This window comes from Cervus canadensis, chromosome 8, assembly GCF_019320065.1.
Source record: "Cervus canadensis isolate Bull #8, Minnesota chromosome 8, ASM1932006v1, whole genome shotgun sequence".
NCBI classification, from domain to species: Eukaryota; Metazoa; Chordata; class Mammalia; order Artiodactyla; family Cervidae; genus Cervus; species Cervus canadensis.
This window is the reverse complement of record NC_057393.1, coordinates 64,887,045-64,910,714: the sequence shown is the minus strand read 5'-3', so window position 1 is coordinate 64,910,714 and position 23,670 is coordinate 64,887,045. Positions and strand designations below refer to the sequence as shown.

The window sequence follows — 23,670 nt, the reverse complement described above, 5'->3', positions numbered from 1 at the left end:
CGTGTCGTTGGGAGTTCCAGCGTACCTAGCTAATGATTACTAATTTGGAGTCTATTTTGCCAACTTAAAACACTCACGAACTACAGAGCTTTGCACAAATATCCATTTCGCCAGTTACACTTATTATAACTGTATCTTTGATGAAGATTAGCCGAATCGAATACGCTATCTCTGCTGCTGCTATTCTGAGGGGTTCGGGTGCCAATTACCGGTTCCCTAGAATTTGCCCGTAATTGACTATGCCCCACAATAGGTAACTCTGGAAGTGACAGGCAGTCTCTAGTGTGGTTCTCCCGCCTGTCGATTGGACCTTGCACGAAGCCCCGCCTCATCAACTCAGTCCAGGGCGGCAGTTGGGCCGGCTCCGGTGAGTGGCGGGCCTTAGCTCCGCCCCGGCCGTCCGCTGCGCTGCCTGGGTCGGCGCCGATTCCAGTTGAGAGATGGCGGCCGCCGCAGGTAGATCGCTCCTGCTGCTCCTCTCCTCCCGGGGCGGCGGCGGCGGGGGCGCCGGCGGCTGCGGAGCGCTGACTGCGGGCTGCTTCCCCGCTCTGGGCGTCAGCCGCCACCGGCAGCAGCAGCACCACCGGACGGTGAGCGAGCGCGCCCGGCGGCTCCGGGGAGGGCGGGGCGGCGCTGGCGTGTGGGAGCCGCCGGCAGGCAGGCCGCCGGGGCAGCGGGCGAGTTACCTCAACTCGCGGCCGCTCCCGAGGTTGCCGGGCACCGAGGAGCCGCCGTGCCCTTCAGGCGCCTGCGGCGGCAACCAGGAAAAAAGGAAGGGCGGAGGAAGCCGGGAGGAGGAGGAGGAGGGGCGACGGCTGGGATGTTCCCGCAGGACCGGGGACACCAGGGCGGGGAAGGGAAGGGACTTGAACCTCTCCCCGACCCGCCCCCATCTCGGTCCCTCCCTCCTTTTTCCTTAACTGCTCTGCTCCGTGGCTCCCTCCCTGAGCACTGTTCAAGTTGTCCCCTTTCCCTCCTCCTCCGGGCGGGTTGGGGTGTCCTGAGTTGCCGCGGCCGCCTTGTGTCTGTGTCAGGAGTGGCGGTGCCATGCTGCTGGGAACTGTCCCCCGGAGGGCAACCCTGAACCCCAGCGGGGCTGCTCCCTCTTCTCTTCTCGGCCCTGTGTGAACCGGCAAGGCGGAAAATCAAACTTTATCCCTTTCTGTGACTTCTTGCTTGTGGGCATGGGGCACAGCACCCTTGCGATGGATGCTGCATTGCTTCAGGAGGCAAGCTCCATCCTCGCAGGTCCTTAAAGGTCCTCGGTGGCCCTTTTGGAGGGCTGGTTTATAAGCTTGTGCGTGCCTGAAGAAGGAAGGGTGGGCAGCAGGCAGAGGGGAAGCGAATATGACAAGTTGTTCCCAGCGGCAGGGTTTTTTGGTGGTTGTATTAACCCGTTATTGCTGGCTTTCATTGGCTGGCAACGCACGGGAGTTTCTATTAGAACAGACTTGGGGTGTATGTATATTTCAAGTTGCAAGAGATCAAGTTAACTTGGAATTCTTGACCTAACAAGTAGGCAGGTTATCTTTGGACTTTCTAGATCCATAGTTTTGATCTCTGGCCAACTCCAAAAGAAAGAGTGTAGGTTTTATTTCCTAAGGCTAAGTTGTATAGTGTGGTAATGAGAATCACTGCAGACAGCCTGATAGCAGAAACTAGTACCTTCAGCCCTCAACAAATACACCCACCTGTCTTCTTGTTCTGATCACATGGCTCTTGAGAGGAAACTGAACTGGCGCTTTTTAGAGGATACCCTAAGACTGTTGACAGCATAAAATTAGGTGTCTGAAAGAGCAGTGGAAAGAACTAATGCTCTTTAAATGCAAGATGGTATTGTTATTATTAGTCACATATATGGACCCTGTCCTCCTTCTTGTGAGAAAATTGTACTTCATTTTGGCGTACTGACATATTGCTTTGCTGAAGCTTTTGGGTGAGAGCCGAGCTTTCCACAGTTCAATTTAGATTTGCATGTTTCATAGCCTCCAGTTATATGTTTTGTTCTTTTAAAAACTTAAGGCCATCCAAAAATCTGATTGCATTCCCCTCCCCCTCAAACTATTTAAAGGTTTACCAAGTTGTCTTTATCTCTGTATTTTGATATATTTGACTTTGCAGTTGTTTTTAAGACTATTTGGGTGTGGTGTTCATTTAGCATTTTGAAATTTGTGCCTTGTGTATTTTCCACTCTGTGAGTCTGTCAGGCTGTGAGTGCCTTCCTTGTGCAGGTACTTCATGAAAGTGTTTTTCTGTGCTATTCTGGGGTGGGTAAAAGTGATGTGCCAAATTTGAGCTGAAAGTACAACTAAATGAACTGTTATTTCTGAAGGGCAGAAGTGTTGTAAGAATGGTGATTTGAAAAAGAACTTGGAATTGTAAGATTTTGAAAAAGTTGTGCCTGATTATTTAAAATACGTAAAGTTTTTTTTTCTTTCTTCTTTTTCTATGATTGCTCCAAAGCAAATGTGTACCGCTGTCTCCATCTGTTATTTTTTGATTCCTCACAAGGCTCAAAATTTGAAAGGTATCTCTTAGAGGCCTATTTAATTCTTGACATTTTATGCCTGAAATTGAGATCCAGAAAGGGGAGAGACTTGGCCAAGATGATATGGGGAATATACAACAGTTTTAGGGCTCTGATCCACTCCAGATACACTGTCCATCTTATTGCATTCTTTTGATTAGAAAGTGCAGTTGCTCCTTCACATCTTTCTCCTTCCTTTTAAAACTTACTATTGCTTGTTATGAAAGTGCTGGTATTTCAGAGCCCCATGAATGAGAATTCTCCTCTGTTGGTTTGAGGCACATGCATTAGGCAATATAGAACAAACAGCTTGCGCTTACAAAGGCCCCTGAGAAGACACTAAGGCTGTCTTGTGCAGGTGACATCCTGTGTGTGTGCAGCAGATGGCACTCTGCCTTGGACAAGATCACAAGTCCTGCTTGTGCCACTTTCGTTCTGCTGTAGTAAGTATGGTAAATTAGAGTCAATTTAATTAAGCAGTATAAATAACCAGTTATAGTGCTGGTTCATTTTTGGTTTGAGAGGCATGTTTTTGAATCTTTTCCAGATTTGAAGAACAAGCCCAGAGCAATACAGTTCAGCTAATATAGGTAAAAGTGGTTGTGAAGTTATGAAACGGAACTTGGCGTCCCCCCCGCCCCACAACCCCCTCATTAAAACATTGTTCAACTGAGTAAATAGGAGAAAAGCTGCAGGGGCTTATTCAGTAGTTGTAGCACCATCTAGTGTAATTTTTTCCTTTTCTTTGTGAAGAGCCTGTTATTGCTTTCCAGCCTGTGGCTGTAACGAAGACTGATGTTAAATATTTGTTGCATGTCTTTCTGTGCAGTTAGTGAAGGTGGCTGTTTTCAAGGGTGATTGTTTGAAGGGAACTGCCTTTCATTGTGAGTTGTGTAATTTCTTTGCTCAATCTGTCTATCTCTGATTATGATAGCCTGAATGCTGGCATTTCCTAGTGGTCAACGGCTGTGCTGAATTACTAAATCTCTTAAGTCTGTCATTATGCTGTTAAGGATCATGGTTGTCCCTTTCTACTTTACACATTGGAGTTCTTTGGCAGTGATATCATTTCAGTTTAACCTGAGAAAACTTTTTATTTTGTTTTCTTTTAACCTAGAAGTTTTAAGAGAGGTTACATTGCCTGACACAGAGGCAAGTCCCAGTTCTTTAATTTGGTTCCTCATGAACTGGCTGACTCTTACCTTGCCAGATCCACTCAGCACAAATACTCCACTGTACTTAAACCATCGTCTCATATATCCATACTAAATATTTATGCAGTTTTTGTAGTGGAATTTTAGTCTTAATCACTCCTCTATCTTCTAAGGTCCGTTTTAGGTGAGAGACTGGGACCTGTGACCCCTCTTTGAACCTAACTTCCTTACTTTACAGATGAGAAAACAGACCTAATGGGAACCGAGGGAAGTGACTTGTTCGGTTTGTGGTTAATGACATCTGGGATAAAAATTCTTTAAAAACATCTTTTTTTTGAAGTTTTTATCTTGTATGGGGGTATAGTCGATTAACAAACAATGTTGTGATAGTTTCAGGTGAATGGTGAAGAGACTCAGCCATACATATACATGCATCCCTTCTCCCCCAAACTCCCCTCCATCCAACCTGTCACATAACATTGAGCAGAGTTCCATGTGCTATATAGTAGGTCCCTGTTGCTTGTTTTAAATGTAGGAGTGTATACATGTCCGTGGATAAAAATGCTTTTAAATAGAGGTGGATTCAAGGAGCAATCCTAGTCTGAATCTTGTGTGTTTCCTAGCTTTTAACCCCTTCCCATTGTTTTGTTCTGTTTTCTCTGAATGCTGATAGGATTTATTATTTTCAGGATACAGATTGATACTGGCTTGTTCTCTAAATGTTTCATTTGTGGATGTCTTATCTTACTGGGCAAAGATTGTGTATCTTGTTACCTTTTTGTCCCTCATGGACTCCAGAGCAGTGCTAGATACATAGATAACACTCAGACAAGCGTTAATTGAATACACACCCTTTTGTCTGCTTGCCAGTGAAAAGGTGTGCTCTGCACCCCCCACCTTGACTTGTTTAATGACTTGTTGCTTAGGTAACCATATTTGGTTAATTTGGGTAATTGCTTTAAGTTTGCTATTGCCAATGCTGTCCTTGGTTGTATATTACACTTGTTTATGGTGGACTAGTAAAGGAGAGTTGGTAACACTGTATTAGGTCTATGGGGAGGGGGGCGGGGTACAAACTTTCTATCCAAAGTAAAAGAAATACCCAGATTATTAGGAATATATGTTTGAATCAGAGTCTAGATTTATTGTTTTAGTCGACTAAGATATTAAGATTTTGAGGGTTCTGGATAAATATGCTTAGAGCAGACTTATTAAGGAAACTTTAAGATCTTGCTTATTTTGAGCCCCATAGATAATTGAATGAGTAAATTTGGGTTTAGTCAACAAACTCTGATTATTTGAACTTTTTTAAGTCTCAACGGGTTCTAGTTTATGCTTTATGGAGCTCTGCTCCAAGAGGGAATCTAAATAGAAATGCAGCATGAAGAATGGCATATGACAAAGACAACAACTTGAATGTGAATCCGTTTTGGTTTTGGGGCTGCCTCCTATTTGAAAGTGAAATCAAGGAGTGGTCATGGTCTTCCATAGTAGCACTTCGTTGATACCATTTTCTCAATAACTACTGAGATGTAGCTTTTTATTTCTTTTTATATTCTGGCTTTGTGCTTTGTGGGTTTTCTTAAAAAATTACTGCTTGTTTTCCTGTAATTAAGGAGATGATTACCTTTTAAGATCTCAGGATAACCACTCAGTATTGAGGAGTCCTCTAATCTTTATTTGACTGATTGATACAGTATAGGAACAACATGTTACAGGAAGATGTTACTGTGGAAGACATGTACTTAAAAGAGTCCTAGAATTTAGAGCTTGACAAGACCGTAGGTAAAGGAAAGGAACTTTTTCCTTGGTAGCCTAACAAGTTACTACAGAGCTGATAATGGCTCACACATCTGCTGATTTTCCCATTCAGTTTTTGCCCCTTGAAACTATATAATTCTGTGTTTCATTCTAAAAATGATTAAGGTGAGACTGGTTTTTAAAAGTGAATTTGGGTCAAATTCTTCCAGCAATACCCTAAAGTCAAACTGAATCTTGGTTACTCCCTGATTTAGATTAAGCTTGATGACATCTGGTTAAAAAAACCTGTCCTCTGCAGCTGAACAAAAATGGTAAATAATCCATTTATTTCACTGCACTTTGTTAAATGCTTGTAGTGAGACAGCCTGTGTAAAAATCAAAGTTGACTTCAAGCAAAGTAATTTTAATAAGCTTAGTGAATTCTTGACCCATAAACCATGTACAGGCTCGATTTTTTTCCATTGGTAAAAGCATAACTTGGTAAATTACATCACCAACTGGCTCTACTAGCATCCTAAAACTGAACTTTTTCTAATTCAGTTCTGGAATAATTGGATAATATGACATTGCATTTTGACATCTGTTAAAAATAAGAGTCTTTCTAAAAGTCCTTTAATGATGTTAATAATACTTACTAATCCAAAAGAGTGAAATGTTTACCTTTTTGCTTTGTTACTAAAGTTTTCAGTTTTTACATATTTTTCTTATTATTGTCCACTTTGTTTTGGGGAGAGCACTTGTAATAATCACCAGAAAACTGCTGAGCAGAGCCTGTTGAGTGTAAGATGCTATCCAGAGGGTAGTCTCAAACGTTCAGTCCTGAGCTTACTATCTTACAGCTTGCAAGATTTTAAAAATTTCTTTTTTGCCTTCTAAGACTGGCCCACTTTGTACTTCTTACCTATAGTAAATGATGTTACAGGATGTTTAAGAGTATTAATGCAACTGATAGTTTATAAAGTAACAGGAGAGCAAATAGGTTAGCTGAACTACCTGGCCTCTAAAGATAGAGGGGTAGATGTGCCTTCTTCTAGAAAGCACTTCAGAGTTAAAGGCATTGTGTTTCCATGTTTAATTCTTACCATAACCCTATGAAAGGTATTATTGTGCTAGTTTTATAGATAAGGAAATTGAGAATGAAATAGATTCATTTCTTCCTTCATTTTGTAAACTGTTTTAATGATAGGGATGCAAAGATGAACAAATGGTTTGGAGCTGAGATGTAAGCCTGAGTCTGGCTAGAATTAAAGCTGTGGCATGCTGGTTGTCATTGTGGGTCTTTCTTCCTTTTCAGGGTCTGCTCCTTCAGTTTTGTTTCTCAAGCATCTACTGCAGTTTCTTCCAAGAGATCTCATCATCCCTCCTGTTGGCTACATTTCTTAAATCTTTTTTTAACTCTCCCGCCAGGTGTTAGCTGATAAGGGTCTAAGGTATTACTCTTCACCCCTGCCCCCCGAGGTCTTTGAAATTCAGTTTGAGATTCTAAAAAGTCCCACCCAGTAAACCTGGTAATAACTGAGCATTGCTTCCGTATCAAACACTTTTACAACATTGTGTAGTGTACTCCATGACAACCCTTCAGGCAAAATACCATCCCCATTGTACAGATGAGAAAATAAAGACCTAGAAAGGTTAATAACTTAGAGGCATTCAGAGAATATCTGTGGAACTCCTACTCTCTGTGAGACACTGTGCTGGTAAAGAGACAGGTTTCTATTGTGGTTCTAAGGGTTCACAGCCTGGCCAGGAGACATTCATAAACAAGGCTGCAACTGGCTGTGCTTGTTCTTTTTTCCCCTGTAGAGACTCAGTGGGAACACTGTGAACTACCAAAGGATGTTGGGAAAGGCTTTAAGTGGGGAAACCTTGCTTGAGCTGAAATATGAGGAAATATAATGTGTGGGGGACTGAAAAGGTTGATTCATATTTAAGGCAGCAGTACTATCTAACATGACAGTATGAAGGGGTACAATGTACTTGAGAAACAGCCAGAAATTTGTTATAATTGGAGTATGGGCAAGAATAGCTGGAGATTAGGTTGGATAGTAGTAGTGATACCAATAATAATATTTATCAAGTACACCATGTCCCAAGCACTATACATAGTCTCACTTAATTCTTGTGATACCCTATGAGTAGGTACTATTATCCTTGTTTTACAGATAGTGAAACTGAGTTTCATCAGGCTAATTGAGTGATTTGCCCAGAATCACAGTTAGTCAGTGACACACAGCTAGTAAATGACTTGCCCAGGATAACACAGCTAGTGAGTGGCATACCTAGTGTGTAAACCCACATAGTCTGGCTCCAGAGCCTGTCTCTTAACCACTTGCTATGATAAGGGATCAGACTGTGAAAGAACCTGTGAAGGAACTGAAATTTTATTTTGTTAAGTCAGCTTTTTTAAAAAAAAAAAACTCAACCCACAGTAGAAATACCTTTTATATTTTGATTGAGTATATGCATGCGTGCATAAAACTAGGAAAGGTCTCATGCAACAATATTTTTGCTATGTATGAGGCATGTACAGTTACTATTCTGTTTTCTTAAGGAAATTCTGGTTGGGACCCATTTAAACTGATTCTGCAGTTTAAGCCACAGTTTGCAGAAATGCTACTTGTCGAATAGATGAGCAAGGGAAGAATTTCAAGAAGTTAATCATGGTTAGGTTCTGCTTTTAGGTAGGTCACACTGGTAGCAGTGTGAGGACTTCATTGGAGAGGCTGGGACTGGAAAGACAGACACCAGTAGAACATCTTAATTGACCAGGCAAAAGGTGTCTGAGCTAGGACAGTAGCACTGAGGATAGAAAAAAAGAGAACAGAGGGAAGGGAGATTTAGGAAGTAGAGCTGATAGAACTTGACAATTGGTTGTGGACTGTTACTCAGCTAGTAAGTACTAGGTAGAAAGGCAGTTCAATTCAAGGCCTTTCTGACTGTATTACTCAGGTACAGAAATCTTATTTTTTGACCTTTTCTGTGAGTTTCTTTTTATCGTCATGTTGAATATGCTTCTTTATTGTCTTTTCTACAACAGAGAATATGCTTCTTTGTTGTCTTTGCTTTTGTATTTTAAAAAACTGGTTTAATTATCTTTAAATGATTTTAAAATTTATGTATAAAATCAGATATCCATGTTACCCCTATTCCTGCCTCCCCACCTGTACTGCATAATATTAGAAGCTGGAAGATTTGCATAGCAGTATGAAAAAGTTCACATAGCATGATAAGCATTTGTTGTAGCCACGCGTTCTGGGAAACAAACTCACTCAGAAGGACAATGCAGATAGTGGAGGACAGTTTATTACACCGGCAGGCCCAAGGCAGAGTCTCCTCTTAGCCAAGGACCCTGACCAGTTTTTCTGAAAACCTTATACACCCTAAGTGTACTGTGCCCAAACCCACCTTCCCAAATTCCCTGAAACTAGTCTGAACAAAGGAAAAGAAAGATGTGATCAAAATTAACCCGTAATTCATATGCCTTAAGCCTAGGTAGTTAACAGTGGATAATTATCAACAGGCCTCTGGACATACCCCAATAAGCATAATAGAATTTATGATTCTATTCAGTTACACAGATAATTAGGGTATTCTTTTAGGCAACAGAGAGTTTAGGTACGAGCCCTGGGGCTCTTCCATGGTGGGGAAGGCAGGGTCTGGTTTTCCAGTTGGTATGTCGTTTCCATAGATACTGGGCATAGAGCTCAAAGTCCACAGTCCGGCCCAAGATGGAGTTCCGCTTTCAAGATGGAGCCTATTCTGTCTGTTTCCTCCTTCACATTCAGCAAATCTTTGTTGAAAGACTATGTTCTGTGTATTATACTCTCCCAGAGCAGAAACTCTTAACATGTTCATTAACTAGATGAATACTTTTGAGTAATTTTATTGGGCTTTGTTCCCTTTAACTTTCCATTTTTGTAATATTTGATTCCCTTTAGGAATCAAATCTTAGGGACCAGATGCCATGATCTTAGTTTTCTGAATGTTAAGCTTTAAGCCAATTTTTTCACTCTCCTCTTTCACTTTCATCAAGAGGCTTTTTAGTTCCTCTTTACTTTCTGCCATAAGGGTGGTGTCATCTGCATATCTGAGGTTATTGATATTTCTCTCGGCAATCTTGATTCCAGCTTGTGCTTCCTCCAGCCCAGGGTTTCTCATGATGTACTCTGCATATAAGTTAAATAAGCAGGGTGACAATATACAGCCTTGACGTACTCCTTTTCCTATTTGGAACCAGTCTGTTGTTCCATGTCCAGTTCTAACTGTTGCTTCCTGACCTGCATATAGGTTTCTCAAGACTTACCTGAGGCAAATTTGTTGACACCTGTTTTATTATGGGAGGGGGCCTCCCATTCACAGTTTTGCACGGAGAAGAACCATGGGACCGTGGGGTCATCCTGAGTCTGAGCAGAGCTGTCGGAAACAAGTCCACGCAGGAGCAGTCAGTCTCTGAGACCCACTTGGAGAGTGTCTCTTTAAGTGTCTGGTTGGTTCCTTCCACCATCCCAGAGCTCTGGGTCCTATATGCTGTATGTAATTTCCACTTGATGTTTAAAGTTTTGCTTACTTGTTATACTAAATCAGCTTCGAAAGCTGGGCCATTGTCCAATCCAATGCTGGTAGGAAATCCAAATCTGGGAACTATCTTCCTAAGCAGGCACCGGGCTACTTTTGATACTTTTTCAGTCCGGGTAGGAAAAGCTTCTACCCATCCCGAGAACGTACATACTATGACCAGCAGGTAATGGTAGTGTCGGTGAGGTTTCATTTCAGTGAAGTCCACTTCTAGGTGTTCAAAGGGCAGCGTGCCTTTTAGCTGAATCCTAGGAGGTTTCTGTCTGTGCCTAGAGGCAGCATTGACCTGTGAGCAGGCAATGCAGTTCTGAGATTTTGTCCTGCATAGGGAAGAGAGGCGGGGAACCAAGAAATATTTTCAAATTAGCTATTCCAGTTTATCATGGCCTAGATGGGTTTCTTGGTGTGTTTGGCTTACCAGTGTGGGTGCCAGCTCCTCTGGTACCAATAATTTGCCGTTTAGCGATTCCCAGCATCCCTTTTCAGTCTCGATGGCCCCTTCTGCTTTGGCTGGTTAGTTTTGGGCTTCAGTGTACTTTGGAGAGTCTAGCGTTAGCTCAGGCAGCTCTGCCAATATGAGAGCTTTCATAGGGGCTTCACTTGTCACCCCCAAGCCCTCGGCTGCTTGTTTAGTGGTCTTATCTGCCAGTCTGTTCCCTGAGCCCAGGGGGTATCCTCTTTTTGATGTCCTTAGCAGTGTATGACTGCAACCCTTTCTGATTCCCAGGCAGCATCTAATAGGGTCTTAATTTCTTCCTTATTTTTAATATCTTTTTCACTAGCTGCCAAAGGTCTCTCTCCTTACACAGAGCCCTGTAGTGTGGCAGAAGCATACCTGGAGTCTGTAAATGTTTGTCTCCTTACCTTTTGACAGCTGGAGGGCCTGGATTAGAGCATATAGTTCGGCCTGTTGAGTGGACCAGTGTGATGGCAGAGAGCTAGCCTCAACGATGGCTTCTTCCATGACTACTGCGTATCACGACAGTCATTATCCTTGTTTTCACCCAGCTGGTGCCATTGGTGTACAGGACCCAATCTGGGTCCGGGATTGGCTGGTCTCTCAAGTCAGGTCTGCTGGCATATTTCCTTGCAATCATGTGAGGGCCCACCTTCTCTCACAAGAAAGAGAGTGGCCAGATTCAGGGCCTGACAAGGCTCAGTAGTAACATGGGGGTTCTCACATAACAGTCCCTGGTATTGAGTAATCCGGGATGTTGACAGCCATTTATGGGGGGTCCCCTCGCAGGAGAGTGTTGACCTCTTGTGGGACTTTTATGAACAAATCTTGGCCCAAAGTCAGCTTGGTTGCCTCCCGGACCCGTAAGGCAACTGCAGCAACTGCCCGTAAGCATCCCAGCCACCCAGTGATAACATTGTCCAGCTGATTTGAGAGATAAGGCACTGGTCTGTCCCATGTCCCCATAATCTGGGACAACACTCCCATAGCCTCCTTGTCCTTGTCAGTCACATAAAGAGTAAACGGCCTAGCAAGGTCTGGCAGGCCCAAGGCGGGTGCTGACGTAATTGTACCGGGTTTGAGTTCTATTACCAGTGGGACTTGTTTTGCAAGCCTGGTGGGGTTGTCTTTCGTCCAGACCTCAGGGAATTGTTGAGTTAACTCTCTCTCTCTACTGTTTAGCCCATCTGGTTTCCCTTCTGGGAGATTGTCCAACCTCCATTCATCTTGAGGGGTTACTGAGAGGAAAAGTAAATAGGTGGTTGAGCCCACTCGAACAGTGGGTCTTTCGCTGGGGGAAGGGTCACTTGTGCCCCCAATTTAGATAGCAAGTCTCTTCCTAACAAAGGTACTGGGCATTCAGGGATGTATAAAAATTCACGAATCACTTGGTGTCCCCCCGCCATCTGACATTTTCAGGGTAGGCTAGAGACACAAAGGCTGCATTTGTCACCATTTGACATATAAAGTCTATAGGCCTTGCACAGTCTTTCGCAGAACTCAGAGGGTGATTCGCTTTCCCTTTGAATCACTTCGGAGGGTTTTGTGATTCTCATAGCTTTTCGGGCCCCCCTCTTGAGACCTTGTAAAACTCAGCCCGATGTCTCTTCAGGTGGCCCCGCTCTGCCTCCATGTTACAGTCCCAATCCGGCCTCTCATCGGGCAGCTCGTTCTGCCCCCCGCTGTGGGTGTGCAGTGCCCTCAGGTGCCGTTTCTCTGAACCATTTTCTGGCCTCAGTGAGGATCCTGTGTCCTTCCTCAGTGCTGGAAAGGGAGACTAGTAGTTGGATTCTGTCATCCTATGTAGGGCGGTGGGTTCGAAAAATAGTCTCCATTAGCCTAATCATGGCTCGTGGCTCCCCCGAGTACGGTGGAGCGTGTCTCTGCCAGTTTAATATATCCGTAGAGGAAAATGGCTGGTAATAATAGGCTACAGGGGGCTGATGGTAGTGCCCCATGCGTCCTGAACCGGAGGCTGTTGTAGCTCTCTGAGGGGCATCTGTTGTGGGGTTCTTTACCCCCGTTCCTTGGCTGAGCGCAGCCTCTGTCTAATTGCTGTGTTTTCTTCCCCCCTTCCCATCAGTACTCACTGGGAGAGGTGGATACAGTCTAGGAGGTCCAGCTGAGGTGGAATTTTGGGGGCATTGGCCAGAGGTCTACATTGCTGGGATTGGAGCCTGCCAAAACAGCGGCTCTATGAACTCTGGGAGAGCTGGTGGAAGAGCAGCGGCTGCGGCAGGAACTTCACTTGGCCCTGGATTGGGCATTAAGGCGGCCTCTGGTCCTGGTGGAGCACTGGGAGGCAGGCGCGTCACTATCCAGTATGGGGGAGGGGTCAGGTCATCCCCGTCCAAATCCTGTAGAATTTCCTTTTTTTATCATCAGTCAATTTTTGTGCCATTAATATTTTTCCCTTTCCCTTCTGGATACAGAACCTTGTCCAAGTAGGAGGGTCTTGAGCTAACCCTAGCCATGAGTCAGTATATGGATATTGATCCAGGTGTCCTGGCTCTCCTGTGGCTACTGTATAGACTGCTTCCACTATTTTTGAGTTCATGGTGTTCTCTGGTGGCCATCCTACTCCCATAGGGGGCCATTCAACCTCACAGAGTATATGGAAGCGGTTAGGCTTCATCTTCACCCCATAGTCTCCTCCAAATCCCTTCTTTAAATTTTTAATCATGCGGTCCAATACAGTTGCCTTAGATTCACTTCCCCGCATCTTGCTTACCTTCTCAGACCTTCTTCTACTTTTCCTTTTTGTTCTGTCTACGAAGTTCTCAGTACCCTATGTACTTCTGATATTTCCTCTCAATGACACTTAAATTGCCATTCTGCCTCCTTCCTAATTGGGGTGAGAAGAGCCTTACCTGTCAGATCCCAGAGGAAGAAGGGGGATCGGCATGTCTTCACCTGCCGGTCAGCACAGCTGAACCAGAGCACCACGTGGTCCAAGACTGTTTCTCCCTTAACTTTTAAAGTCCATTCTGCCTTGGTGGGCTTGATCAGGTGCAGATGAAAATACAGATGGGTTAAATATCCCACGTCTCAGGCCGTCTCCGGAAAAGCCAATTTGTATTCACTTATGTATCCCCCTCCTTCTAGCCTGACAATTTTGAGGGAGTCAAGAACTTCATAGCAAATGGGACACCTCCTTGGGGAGGGCAGAATACAAGCACACAAAAACCAAGTTTCTTCTCCTAAAAATCCCCTGGGAATTGCTTGGTAATAATTTTCCCAAGATGGTATGGACACCACCTCCTAAATGACCTTCACAAATTTCCTTCCTAAGCCCTAACACGCTCGTCAACCTGTGTACCAAGCAGTCGTTGCCACCTGCCTATTCCAGGCTCCTGTGGGTCTGTGCCTCTTCTAATCTCTCCCAGGGGGGTGATCAGGCCCCCTCTTCCACCCTGCCGGGTGAGTTCCTCCTCACCTGAGCGCTCAGTTCCCCTGCTGTTGTCCACTACCTGCTAACGTGAAAGATCCGGGCGTTGAGAAGCAGAATCCTTTCAGAAGGGCGAGGCGCCTTCCCCCTTCTAGAAGGTTCGAGCCGCAAGGCCTCAGAGTGGTCCCAAATGGGACTTGTCTCCTCAAAGTGAGGAGTTTCCCGGCCAATGCACCAAATGTTGTAGCCACGCGTTCTGGGAAACAAACTCACCAGTTTTTCTGAAAACCTTATATACCCTAAGTGTACTGTGCCCAAACCCACCTCCCCAAATTCCCTGGAACTAGTCTGAACAAAGGAAAAGAAAGATACGATCAAAATTAACCCATAATTCATATGCCTTAAGCCTAGGTAGTTAACAGTAGGAATATATATGTATTGTCTCTCAGTGTTGCCAGTGTAGTGATACATATAAACATACTCACACACACATATATGTTGTTGTTGTTGTTCAGTCGCTAAGTTGTGTCTGACTCTTTGTGACCCCATGAACTGCAGCACGCCAGACTTCCCTGTCCTTCACCATCTCCCTGAGTTTGCTCAAACCCATGTCCATTGAGTCAGTGATGCCATCCAACCATCTCATCCTCTGTTGTCCCTTCTCCTTCTGCCTTCTATCTTTCCCAGCATCAGGGTCTTTTTCAAATGAGTCAGCGCTTCACATTAGATGGCCAAAATATTGGAGCTTCAACATCAGTCCTTCCAATGAATATTCAGAGTTGATTTCCTTTAGGATTGATTCGTTTTATCTTCTTGTTGTCCAAGGGACTTTGAAGATTCTTCTCCAGCATCACAGTTTGAAAGCATCAATTCTAAAAAAAAAAAAAAAAAAGAAAGCATCAATTCTTTGGCGCTGAGCCTTTATATAGAGTTGAGAACAAGTTATTTGAAATGATTCTCTAACGTTTTAATTGACTAGGACCTTACTGGCTTTCTTACTGGAGAGCACATATTCTTTGGTCTTCTAGGTTTTATTATAATACAAAGATAAGTATTTACTTTACAATTATGACAGTTTTTTAGAGGCATTAGTGTATCTGCTCTACCAGAAAAGATTGTATTTGCAGTGTAGTTGATAAACCTTTTGAAATCTTATGGGAGCAAAGAATAGTTGTACCATCACAGAATTTTTTATTATTGATAGTTCTCTGAGATAGTTAAATAAATGAAATTCCCTGGTGGCTCAGACAGTAAAAGTGTCTGCCTACAATGCAGGAGACCCGGGTTCAATCCCTGGGACGGGAAGATCTCTTGGAGAAGGAAATGGCAACCCACTCCAGTATTCTTGCCTGGAAAATCACATGGACGGAGAAGCCTGGTAGGGCTACAGTCCATGGGGTCTCAAGGAGTCGGACACGACTGAGCAACTTCACTTTCACTTTCTCCGAGATAGTTAACTAAATGAAAAGATGGAAGTGCTAAGAGTGTGTATGTATTTGTGTGTGTGTGTTTCCCAGTCACCAAAATAAATAGTAAGTAATTGAAGAGAATTAGGTGCCATGTGGTATAATAGAGTTAGGAGTCTGGGTTCTGCTCCTTTCTCTTCCATTAACTTGCTCTTTGACTTTGAGTAAGTGACATAACCTCTTTGATCCTATTATATTTGTCAGTTCAGTTAAGGATGCTTGGTCAGGTGAACCTAAAGGAGTTCTTTAATTCTAATTTATCATTTTTATGTAACACGACAAGTAATGTTTATGTTATTTCATTGGGTAGTTTGTATAAAATCATTAACTGATGGTTATTTGTTTACTTATTCTAGCAAGGGCAAAGGGCTTGAAGTGACAAAAAAGAGCCTTCCAATTCCTTTTCAGGACAGTTTGCATAATTACTCCTGATATCTTGATGAACAATTTACCCTATGTTCCTCTTAATTCATTAAGCCTTTATTCCCATCTTTCTTTTTTCTTCTTTTTCCAATTCAAACTGCTGAGGGAGTTGGGAAAGAGGTGAAGATGTGGTGGGAAATTCAGAGTTGGAGAGAAGGGAGGAGGAAAAAAGCAGTTAATGATGGTGTGTTGTGAGACAGGATTGTGCTAATAATTCATTAATTCTGAGTTGTGACCTGCCAGCCTGGAACAGAATATGTTTCTTTGATTTTATACTACAGGAATCCCCAGGGTGAAAATCTTAACAAGTGGTTTAGTTGTCTGTAGTAGTCTCGTCTTCCAAACTCTGTGAACTGAGTCTAATACAGTGTCGTGAATGTAGACATTCAGTCAGTGTTGGACAAATGAGTCAGTGAGTTAAAAAGTCCTAGGGACCATTGTCTAACTCCTTCAACCTGGTATATCATCTTATTCTCTGTGCCTTGAATCTACAGTAATGGAAATCATAGAGCTCTCAAGAAGGAATGACTTTGCTTCAGACAGCAGCTAATAATCTTAAAAGACTTCACAGATTATGCTGAAACAAGCATGGCTATGTACAATGCTAAGTAAAAACAGTAATGGAAAAAGATTGTAGGGTTGTTACACTACAGATAATTTAAGAAATTGACACAGTGATGTCTACCTGGAAGGCATTTGGAGCAAGTGAGGGAGAATAGAGAAGAGTGAAGGGCTGGGCACTGCTGAAGAGAGAAAGGAACTATTTGAACGAGGTGCTGCCAGCTCTAGATTCCCTACTGATACATATTTCCAAGGATGACAGGTTTTTGGAGGTGTTTATTTTTGAACAAATCTTCTGTATTTCCATCTACCCCCACCGTATCCTGTATCTTGTACTGCCAGAATTCTGCTAGCTGCCATGAAGCAGGGCTGTGGCAAGTGGCCAAGTGTGATAAAAACCTATTTTTCACTTTAAAACAGATTATAACTGTCAGAATACTTTAAAGAAGTATTTAAAGATGGAATGAAGTGGAGGAAGTAGTAAAAAGCAAGTGAGAAAATGGAAAGTTTTTGGTTTGGTTTTGATGGAATTACATTTCTTTCTTAAACAGAAGAATACCAGCTTATGTCTGTCTCTGTCACTTTCTCTTTCTTACCTCTCTTTCCCTGATCTTTGAATGCTACGGATAGAAGCTGCTGAGTAGACAGGAAAAAATGAGTTTTCTGATCACAAAGAGGTAGTAGTGATTTTGCTATTGTTTTTGTTTTTGAGGGGACTCCAAGGGTATATATACTCTGTCTGAATGTCTCATTTATATGCATGTTAGTAATTGGGTTTTGTTTTCTTATTTTGTTCTTGTTTTAACCCCGCAAAATATGAAATTTATTTTTTCCATTTCTAGCTCTGACTTAAGCATCAAAACAAATTGTTATCCAAGCACAATTGAGATGGTAGAACGGAATTGTAGTATACACCATATTACAAAATTTTGGACTGTTCATTTATTAAATGGAGACTTGATTGAACTCTAGTCAGTACTTTTTAAATTTTAGTATCTCATCCTGTGTTAGTAGTTGATTCAGAATGAAATAGAATTCATAGCTTGGCCGACTGCCACAAAGTTGAGTGAGCTTTAGATACATAATGGTTCTCGTTTTAATGATTACTAGAGCTTTTAGCAGTAAAGGGGGGGAAATGGAAGGGAACTATGTGTAATAGATTTCTTGCCTAAAACAAATACTCTTGGTTAGATTAAAAGCAGAGACCGGCTGAAGCTCTGAGATATGGATCTGGAAGGTCATATCACAGCCAGCATGAGAAAGTAGCAGCATTAGGAGAAGAAAAAAGATTACTACTGAGGATCAGGCTCTCAAAAAAGCACACTTGGAAAGGCCATACCGACACCTGAGGGTGGTTGTTTTTTGGTGATGGGGGTGGGGAGGTGGATGTCCTTCATAAGGAATTTTGTTGTTCATCAAACATAGAAGGGGAAAAGTCTTTTTTTAAAATTATGAAGTATGTAATGGCTATAAAAAAAGTAGAATAATGTATTTCTTTTAGCTTAAGAAATAAAACAATTATAATTGCTACCCCAGGTTTCCTTCCTCAGTCCTGTTTCCTCTCCTCTTTGCCAAACACTCTCCGATTTGATGTTTCCCTTCTATAGGTTTATGCCATATATCTCATACAACATTGTAAACATGTTTTAGGTCTTATTTGGAAGATATTGCACTGTATGTATCCTTATGTAATTTGTTCTTTTTGCTTAATACTTAAATTATGTAGTTGATACCTTTGGTTCTGACTCATTCATTTTTAGCTAGGTGGTGTTTCATTCTCTATTGCACATATTTATCCATTTTCCTGTTGACTGAAAGCCTTTTTAGCTGAATATTTTAGGGGGATAGGAAAGAGAAATATGTCATCTTAAAAGTTAGATTAGGAATGTTATTTTGACTTTCAAAAAGGCCAATTCCATTTTTGGTGTGGAATGTCCTCATTTATCATTTTTCTGGGAAAGCCCTTTATGCTTCCCGAGAGAAGGCAGAGACGAGTGGTGTTTCATTACACAGATGAGCATGTCTTGTACAAAATGCAGAACAGCATCTGCTGTATTACAGTGAACTCATAAGGGACTGAGATGCAGCAAAAGCTTGGTTAATTCTGTTAAAATTCTCAGATTTTTCAAATGCAGGCAAGCTGTGGATAGAAACTTGTCATTTAGGCATTATTTCTTTTTTGTGTGTTTGGAGTAATTTGTATTTTAAAGCTATCTGCTTTGTTTTGTAAAAAGATATGTCCCTTATGTGATAAGAAATAAACCAAAAAACTCTTCTTGGATTGTGTCATGGTTTTGATGCACTAAAGGAAAAACAAAGAGTGGGACTGAGGGGAGGTACTTCTTTCTGAGGCAGGTAGTTGGTGTGAAATAAATATTTGTATTAATAATAATACATATATATACACATATACATGTTATGTATGTATATCAGTGTACATTCTTTCTTTGTAGTCATTAATTTAAAAAACAAATCTCTGAGAAATATTTTTTATTCCCGGTCTCATGTTGTCTTTCATTTGCAATATCTTTGATATGGTGGGTTGAACAATTTTGCAGAATACACAGTACAGAACTTCATTCAGGTTGTCCCTCCAAATGATTTGCTATAGTGCATTAACCAGAAATGCTGATGCAGCGAGGGAAACACTAATAAATGGGATGCTGTCCAGGGACTGTAGCTAAGGCAAAGCAAACACAAGCCAAAATTCAGAAGAAAACATTAGTTAAGCACCCAAGATGTAGTCTGGCCAGAGTTGCTATTAACAGTGAATATTCCATTCTAATTAAATTAATTGAGGCCTGGGTAGTTTGAATCACCAGACTGTCCATTAAAAAAGTGACCCAAATTTGAACATATTAGAATTAAGGGCTAGTGCAAGAATAGTCTTTTGGCTATAATTTATTTAGATTGAAAGCTTAAATTATTTGCTTGTTTTTATCGGATGGATTCTGATGCCTCAAGAATGATTAAACTCAACTGCCTGTTTCTCTGGATTGTGGTTCTGAGGAGAGCATGCTGAATGGACCTGCAAGTAAAAGAGGGTTTTTTATTTTTTGCTAGTTTTGTTTTGGTAGGAATGATTAGATGGGAGGAGAAGAGGGTATTGCGAATTAAGAATGATTGTTGTTTTTTCACTGTTGCTGTTTTTCTTGCACATCATACTGTTTTTTTCCCCACAAATTATTTCACCCATAAATAGTGTAGGATGGAGAGAGGAGATAGGTATGTAAACAGGCTTTTAAAAATTGTTCTTGGAACTTCCCTGGTGACCCACTGGTTGAGACTATGCATTTCCATTGCAGGGGGCATGGGTTCGACCCCTGGTCAGGAAACTAGGATGCCACACAGCATGGCCAAAAAATAAGATAAGGTTATATTTAAAATAAATAAAAATAAATATTGCTCTTCTTGTTTTTGGATGATCTCTGATTAATTGGCCAAGAGTAAAGCATTTTAAAACATACTTTCTAAACCAGAGAGTTTGTGGGTATGCAAATGAGTTGAATTTTTTTTTTAACTGTGCCAAAATTTCTTTAGTTTTATAAACTTGTTTCTAAAACTGGCGAAAGTTCCTGAGTGAACTTTGATAGGCTGACACCTCTATTTCTGGGAACCTCCTAAGTTTTTACAAATATTTCTTATTTCTGTATAGTTTTCAGGGTTCTATATGTTTTTCAAATGCTGGAATGGTAGAGGTATGTGAAAAAAATTTCCCCTTAATACTATTTCTAAAAGTATTGATTTATGAGTTGTTGCTTCAGATTCTCACTATTTTTATTTCTCTTATGATTCTGTTCTTATTTTATTATTATTTCTCTATGATTCAATTTTATTTCTGTATGATTCAATACTTTCTCTGGAAAAAAAAGTGTATTTCAGAGTTTCTTATAACCAGTTTGGATTTGTTCTAGGTTATAACTCATTTTCTTTTAAATGTGCTCTCTTGTCCTAAAGGGTTGCTTATAATAACCAGCAGCTAAGAATGACTTGAACTTTTCAGACTTCCTTTTCTTTTTCGGCATTAAAAGCTGAGGTACCCATGTCAGCAGGCTCAGGAGGGCCTCTGCCTTTGACATTGACTTTACATTTTTCTATTCTTTTAGGTCTTTCGCTACCATTCCTACAGTGGTTGGCAAGATAATCGTTTCCACCTCACTCTCCATGTACCATGCCAGTGACAGCTGCTAGAGTGTGGAGCTGGTCTGTGGGAGTCAAGTAAGTGCCTTTTTTACTATTTGGCATGGTTTTTGCTTACTTTGCAAAGCCATGGAGAGGAACTCCTTAAGATTAGTTTTTAAAAAGGCACTTGCTTGATCCTTGTGGGCCGGCTCTTTGCTCCAGCCTGCTGTTGAATATCTGGTAGCTAACATGAAGCTGAATTTAGCAAGGTGACTAACACAGAAAGGAACATTTTTACTAGGATAGACCCTGTAAGGATGATAGATAAGATCTTGGCTTGATTAGACCATTTATATTGATGAACAACCCCTGTCCCATCCCATAATGAATCAGACTTCTAACTTAGTCCAAACAGTTAGTTACTCTGGCCTCCTGGAAATTTAATAGGTTATGGATGACCAAGGGTCTGTTGTTCTAAACCAGCTGAGTTACGTGGAAACAGAACAGCTCTCCCAGTAAAGCCAGTGACCTTGGCAGTTTTCTGAATTAATTTAGCTTACTATAAGGAAGAAGTGATTATTGGTGTTAATGAGATTTGGGTTTCTGTATTTATTGCTAAAGTTGCTAAAACTTGGTATTTTACTTTTGCAGGTCACCTTGTAAATTTTGCCTATATAAATTAACACACCCCTGTTATGTCATAACAACCATGTAAGGGAGAGTGTTTTCCTGCTCTGTCTTAGGTATTGGTGATGTGACCTGTTCATGCAGGGGAAACTTGAACATTCTCAGGTATGTGAAGATCCTGATTGATAAGCATTTTCTCCCTGCAAACAAAACACAGTTTATTTCAGTGGGGTAGTTTTATAAAATCGAACTTGTCAGTTGATTTTCTTGCCCCTGATATTATAGAATAGGAACTGGCAAACTATAGCCAAGACCATTGCTTGTTTTTTATAAATAAAGTTTTATTGGAACACAGGCACATTTGTCATTTACATGTTGTCTATGGCTGCTTTTGTATTAATAACAGAGTTGAGTTGTGATAGAACCCAAATGACCCACAAAGCCTAAAATAATTGGCTCTTTAAGAAAAAGTTTGCTGATTTCTCCTACAAAAGAACCAAACTTCAAGTTGTACTTAGAGATAGATATGGTGTGACCATGGTTGAATTCATTAGGTTAGCTGAAAAGTGATAAAATTGAAGCTAGAAGCTTGGTCTCCTGTCTCCTTGCTCAGGGTTCCTTCTACTAGGTCTTACACCACATTAGAGCTACTTGTTTTCCCTACTAGCTGTAAGGCACATCTTTTTTCCTTTATTTTCTGTGAAGTAAAAGCAAAAACTGAATGATTTAAACCACAAAGATATGATTTATTGGAGTATTGACCTTACTTGGAATTTGGATGCTTTTATCATTTGAAGGTAACTGGGGAATTGCTTCTTAATGAATCACTAAGTGCTTATAGTGTATACTCAAAAAAGGTTAGGATAGTTGGAATGAAAAGAAGTTTAAGCCTTGATAATAATTTTATAGCTAGGAACAAAACCAAAACTGGCACAGATAGAATGCTTCCTTCATGTATTTGTGTGTCTAAGCTCACAGATAGCAGGATTGTATGTGTATGTATGTGTGTATGAGTGTCTAACAGCTCAAAGTGCATTTGGATCGTATCCTAAGAAGAGTTTAGCAGGTGTACTACAATCTGCAGATTATGTTATGAATTTTAAATGGAGTTTTAAAGATAAATTTTATTTTAAAACAGTTTTGGATTTACAGGAAAATGACTAAGATTGTATTTGGAATTCTCATAGATACCCTTTCCCCATTTTCCCTATTCTTAACATCTTACATTAGCATGGTACATTTGTTATAATTAATGAATATATATATATATATATATATAGTAATGAACCAATATTGATACATTAGTATTAACTAATCCATGCTTTATTGAGATTCCCTTAGTCTTTGCAGAATATTCTTTTCCTGTTCTAGGATTAAATGAATCTTATTAGCATGTTCACTGATGTAGAAGGCATTTATATGACCACCTGAGTATTAAACTAGTTTTGAAGTCTTTCAGTTTCCAGGAGTATGATTAAATGAGTACAGGCTTAACAACTGCAGAGTTCTGACTTGTAACATTTATATTCTGTAGCTTGTCAAGAAAGTAGTTACTTTTAATAGCAATGGCTCTTCAGTTTGTTCCTAATTTTTAGTATCATCAATTCCAGAAAGGACAAGACAGACTTGGTTACTTCTGTTGTTGTCATATGCAGAATTGCTGGTGAAAATATTCTAAAATACGTTGCTTTCTTTGGAAGCAGTGCAGATCAGCCGTCCTACTGCAATATGTTTACCCTCCTAAAAGTAGTTTTTGAAGTCAGCACCTTCTGATGAATCATTAATCATTCAAATTTCCTCAAAAAGACCTTAAACTATTTCTTCCTTAAAAGTGCATGTTATTTACTAAAGTTAAACACATGCATGCTCTGTGATTCATCAGTTCCACTCCTAGATTTATATACAACAGAATTGTGTGCATGTGGTCACCAGAAGGCATGAACAAACGCGCTCATAGCAGGACTACTTGTTAATAGTTCAGACTGGAATTTCCCTCATGCCTATCAACAATGGGTAGATAGTTTTCTGGCATGATCACCAGTGAATGTTAAACATTGATCACAGTGAACAGAGAATAGCTATTCATAATAATATGTGAATTTCACAAATGTAATAGTGTCTGGCAAAAGAAGCCAGGCACTACACAGTATTTACTTTCATATATTTCAAAAACACATAAAACTATCTGTGTGTCAGGAGATTGATTATCCTTGTTGGGGATGGGGAAAGTGTTTGGATTGGGGTAAGAAGTAATGAGGTGCTAGTAATGTTGTTTCTTCTTTTGAGTACTGGTTACATGGATGTGTTCACTTTGTGAAAACTCACCTTGCTTATATATTTCTCTGTATTTATGTTATTCTTCTAAGAAAAAAGCATACAAAAGTATTAGCAGCTCTGAAAAACACAGAAAATTCATTGTCAACATTTGAAGGTTATGTTGAGAAAAAAACTGAACAAATTAACCTCGTATCTTAGAATATATGGTGTCTGAATTATAGAATTATCCAAGTGCCATTGTGTTACTGGAGCTGAATGAGATGACTAAAGTAGGTGTTAATGACTGCTCTTTATTGTAACCAGGTTTGGGGAATGCCTCAGAAAATACTTCA

General features: G+C 40.9%; 1 protein-coding gene across 2 annotated transcripts in view; it reads left to right on the top strand.

Moving 5' to 3' along the window:
- Positions 1-410: 410 nt before the first annotated feature.
- MCU (mitochondrial calcium uniporter) overlaps positions 411-23,670 on the top strand; it is a 209,170-nt gene continuing 185,910 nt past the window's right edge. The window contains exons 1-3 of one of the 2 annotated variants that reach the window (XM_043476624.1): positions 460-590; positions 20,419-20,530; positions 21,178-21,226. In XM_043476624.1, coding sequence (XP_043332559.1) covers positions 21,200-21,226 — 27 coding nt within the window. In that variant the 5' untranslated portion in view covers positions 460-590; positions 20,419-20,530; positions 21,178-21,199. Of the gene's footprint in view, positions 591-20,418; positions 20,531-21,177; positions 21,227-23,670 lie in introns of both variants that reach the window. The other variant, XM_043476623.1, reaches the window with a different exon arrangement.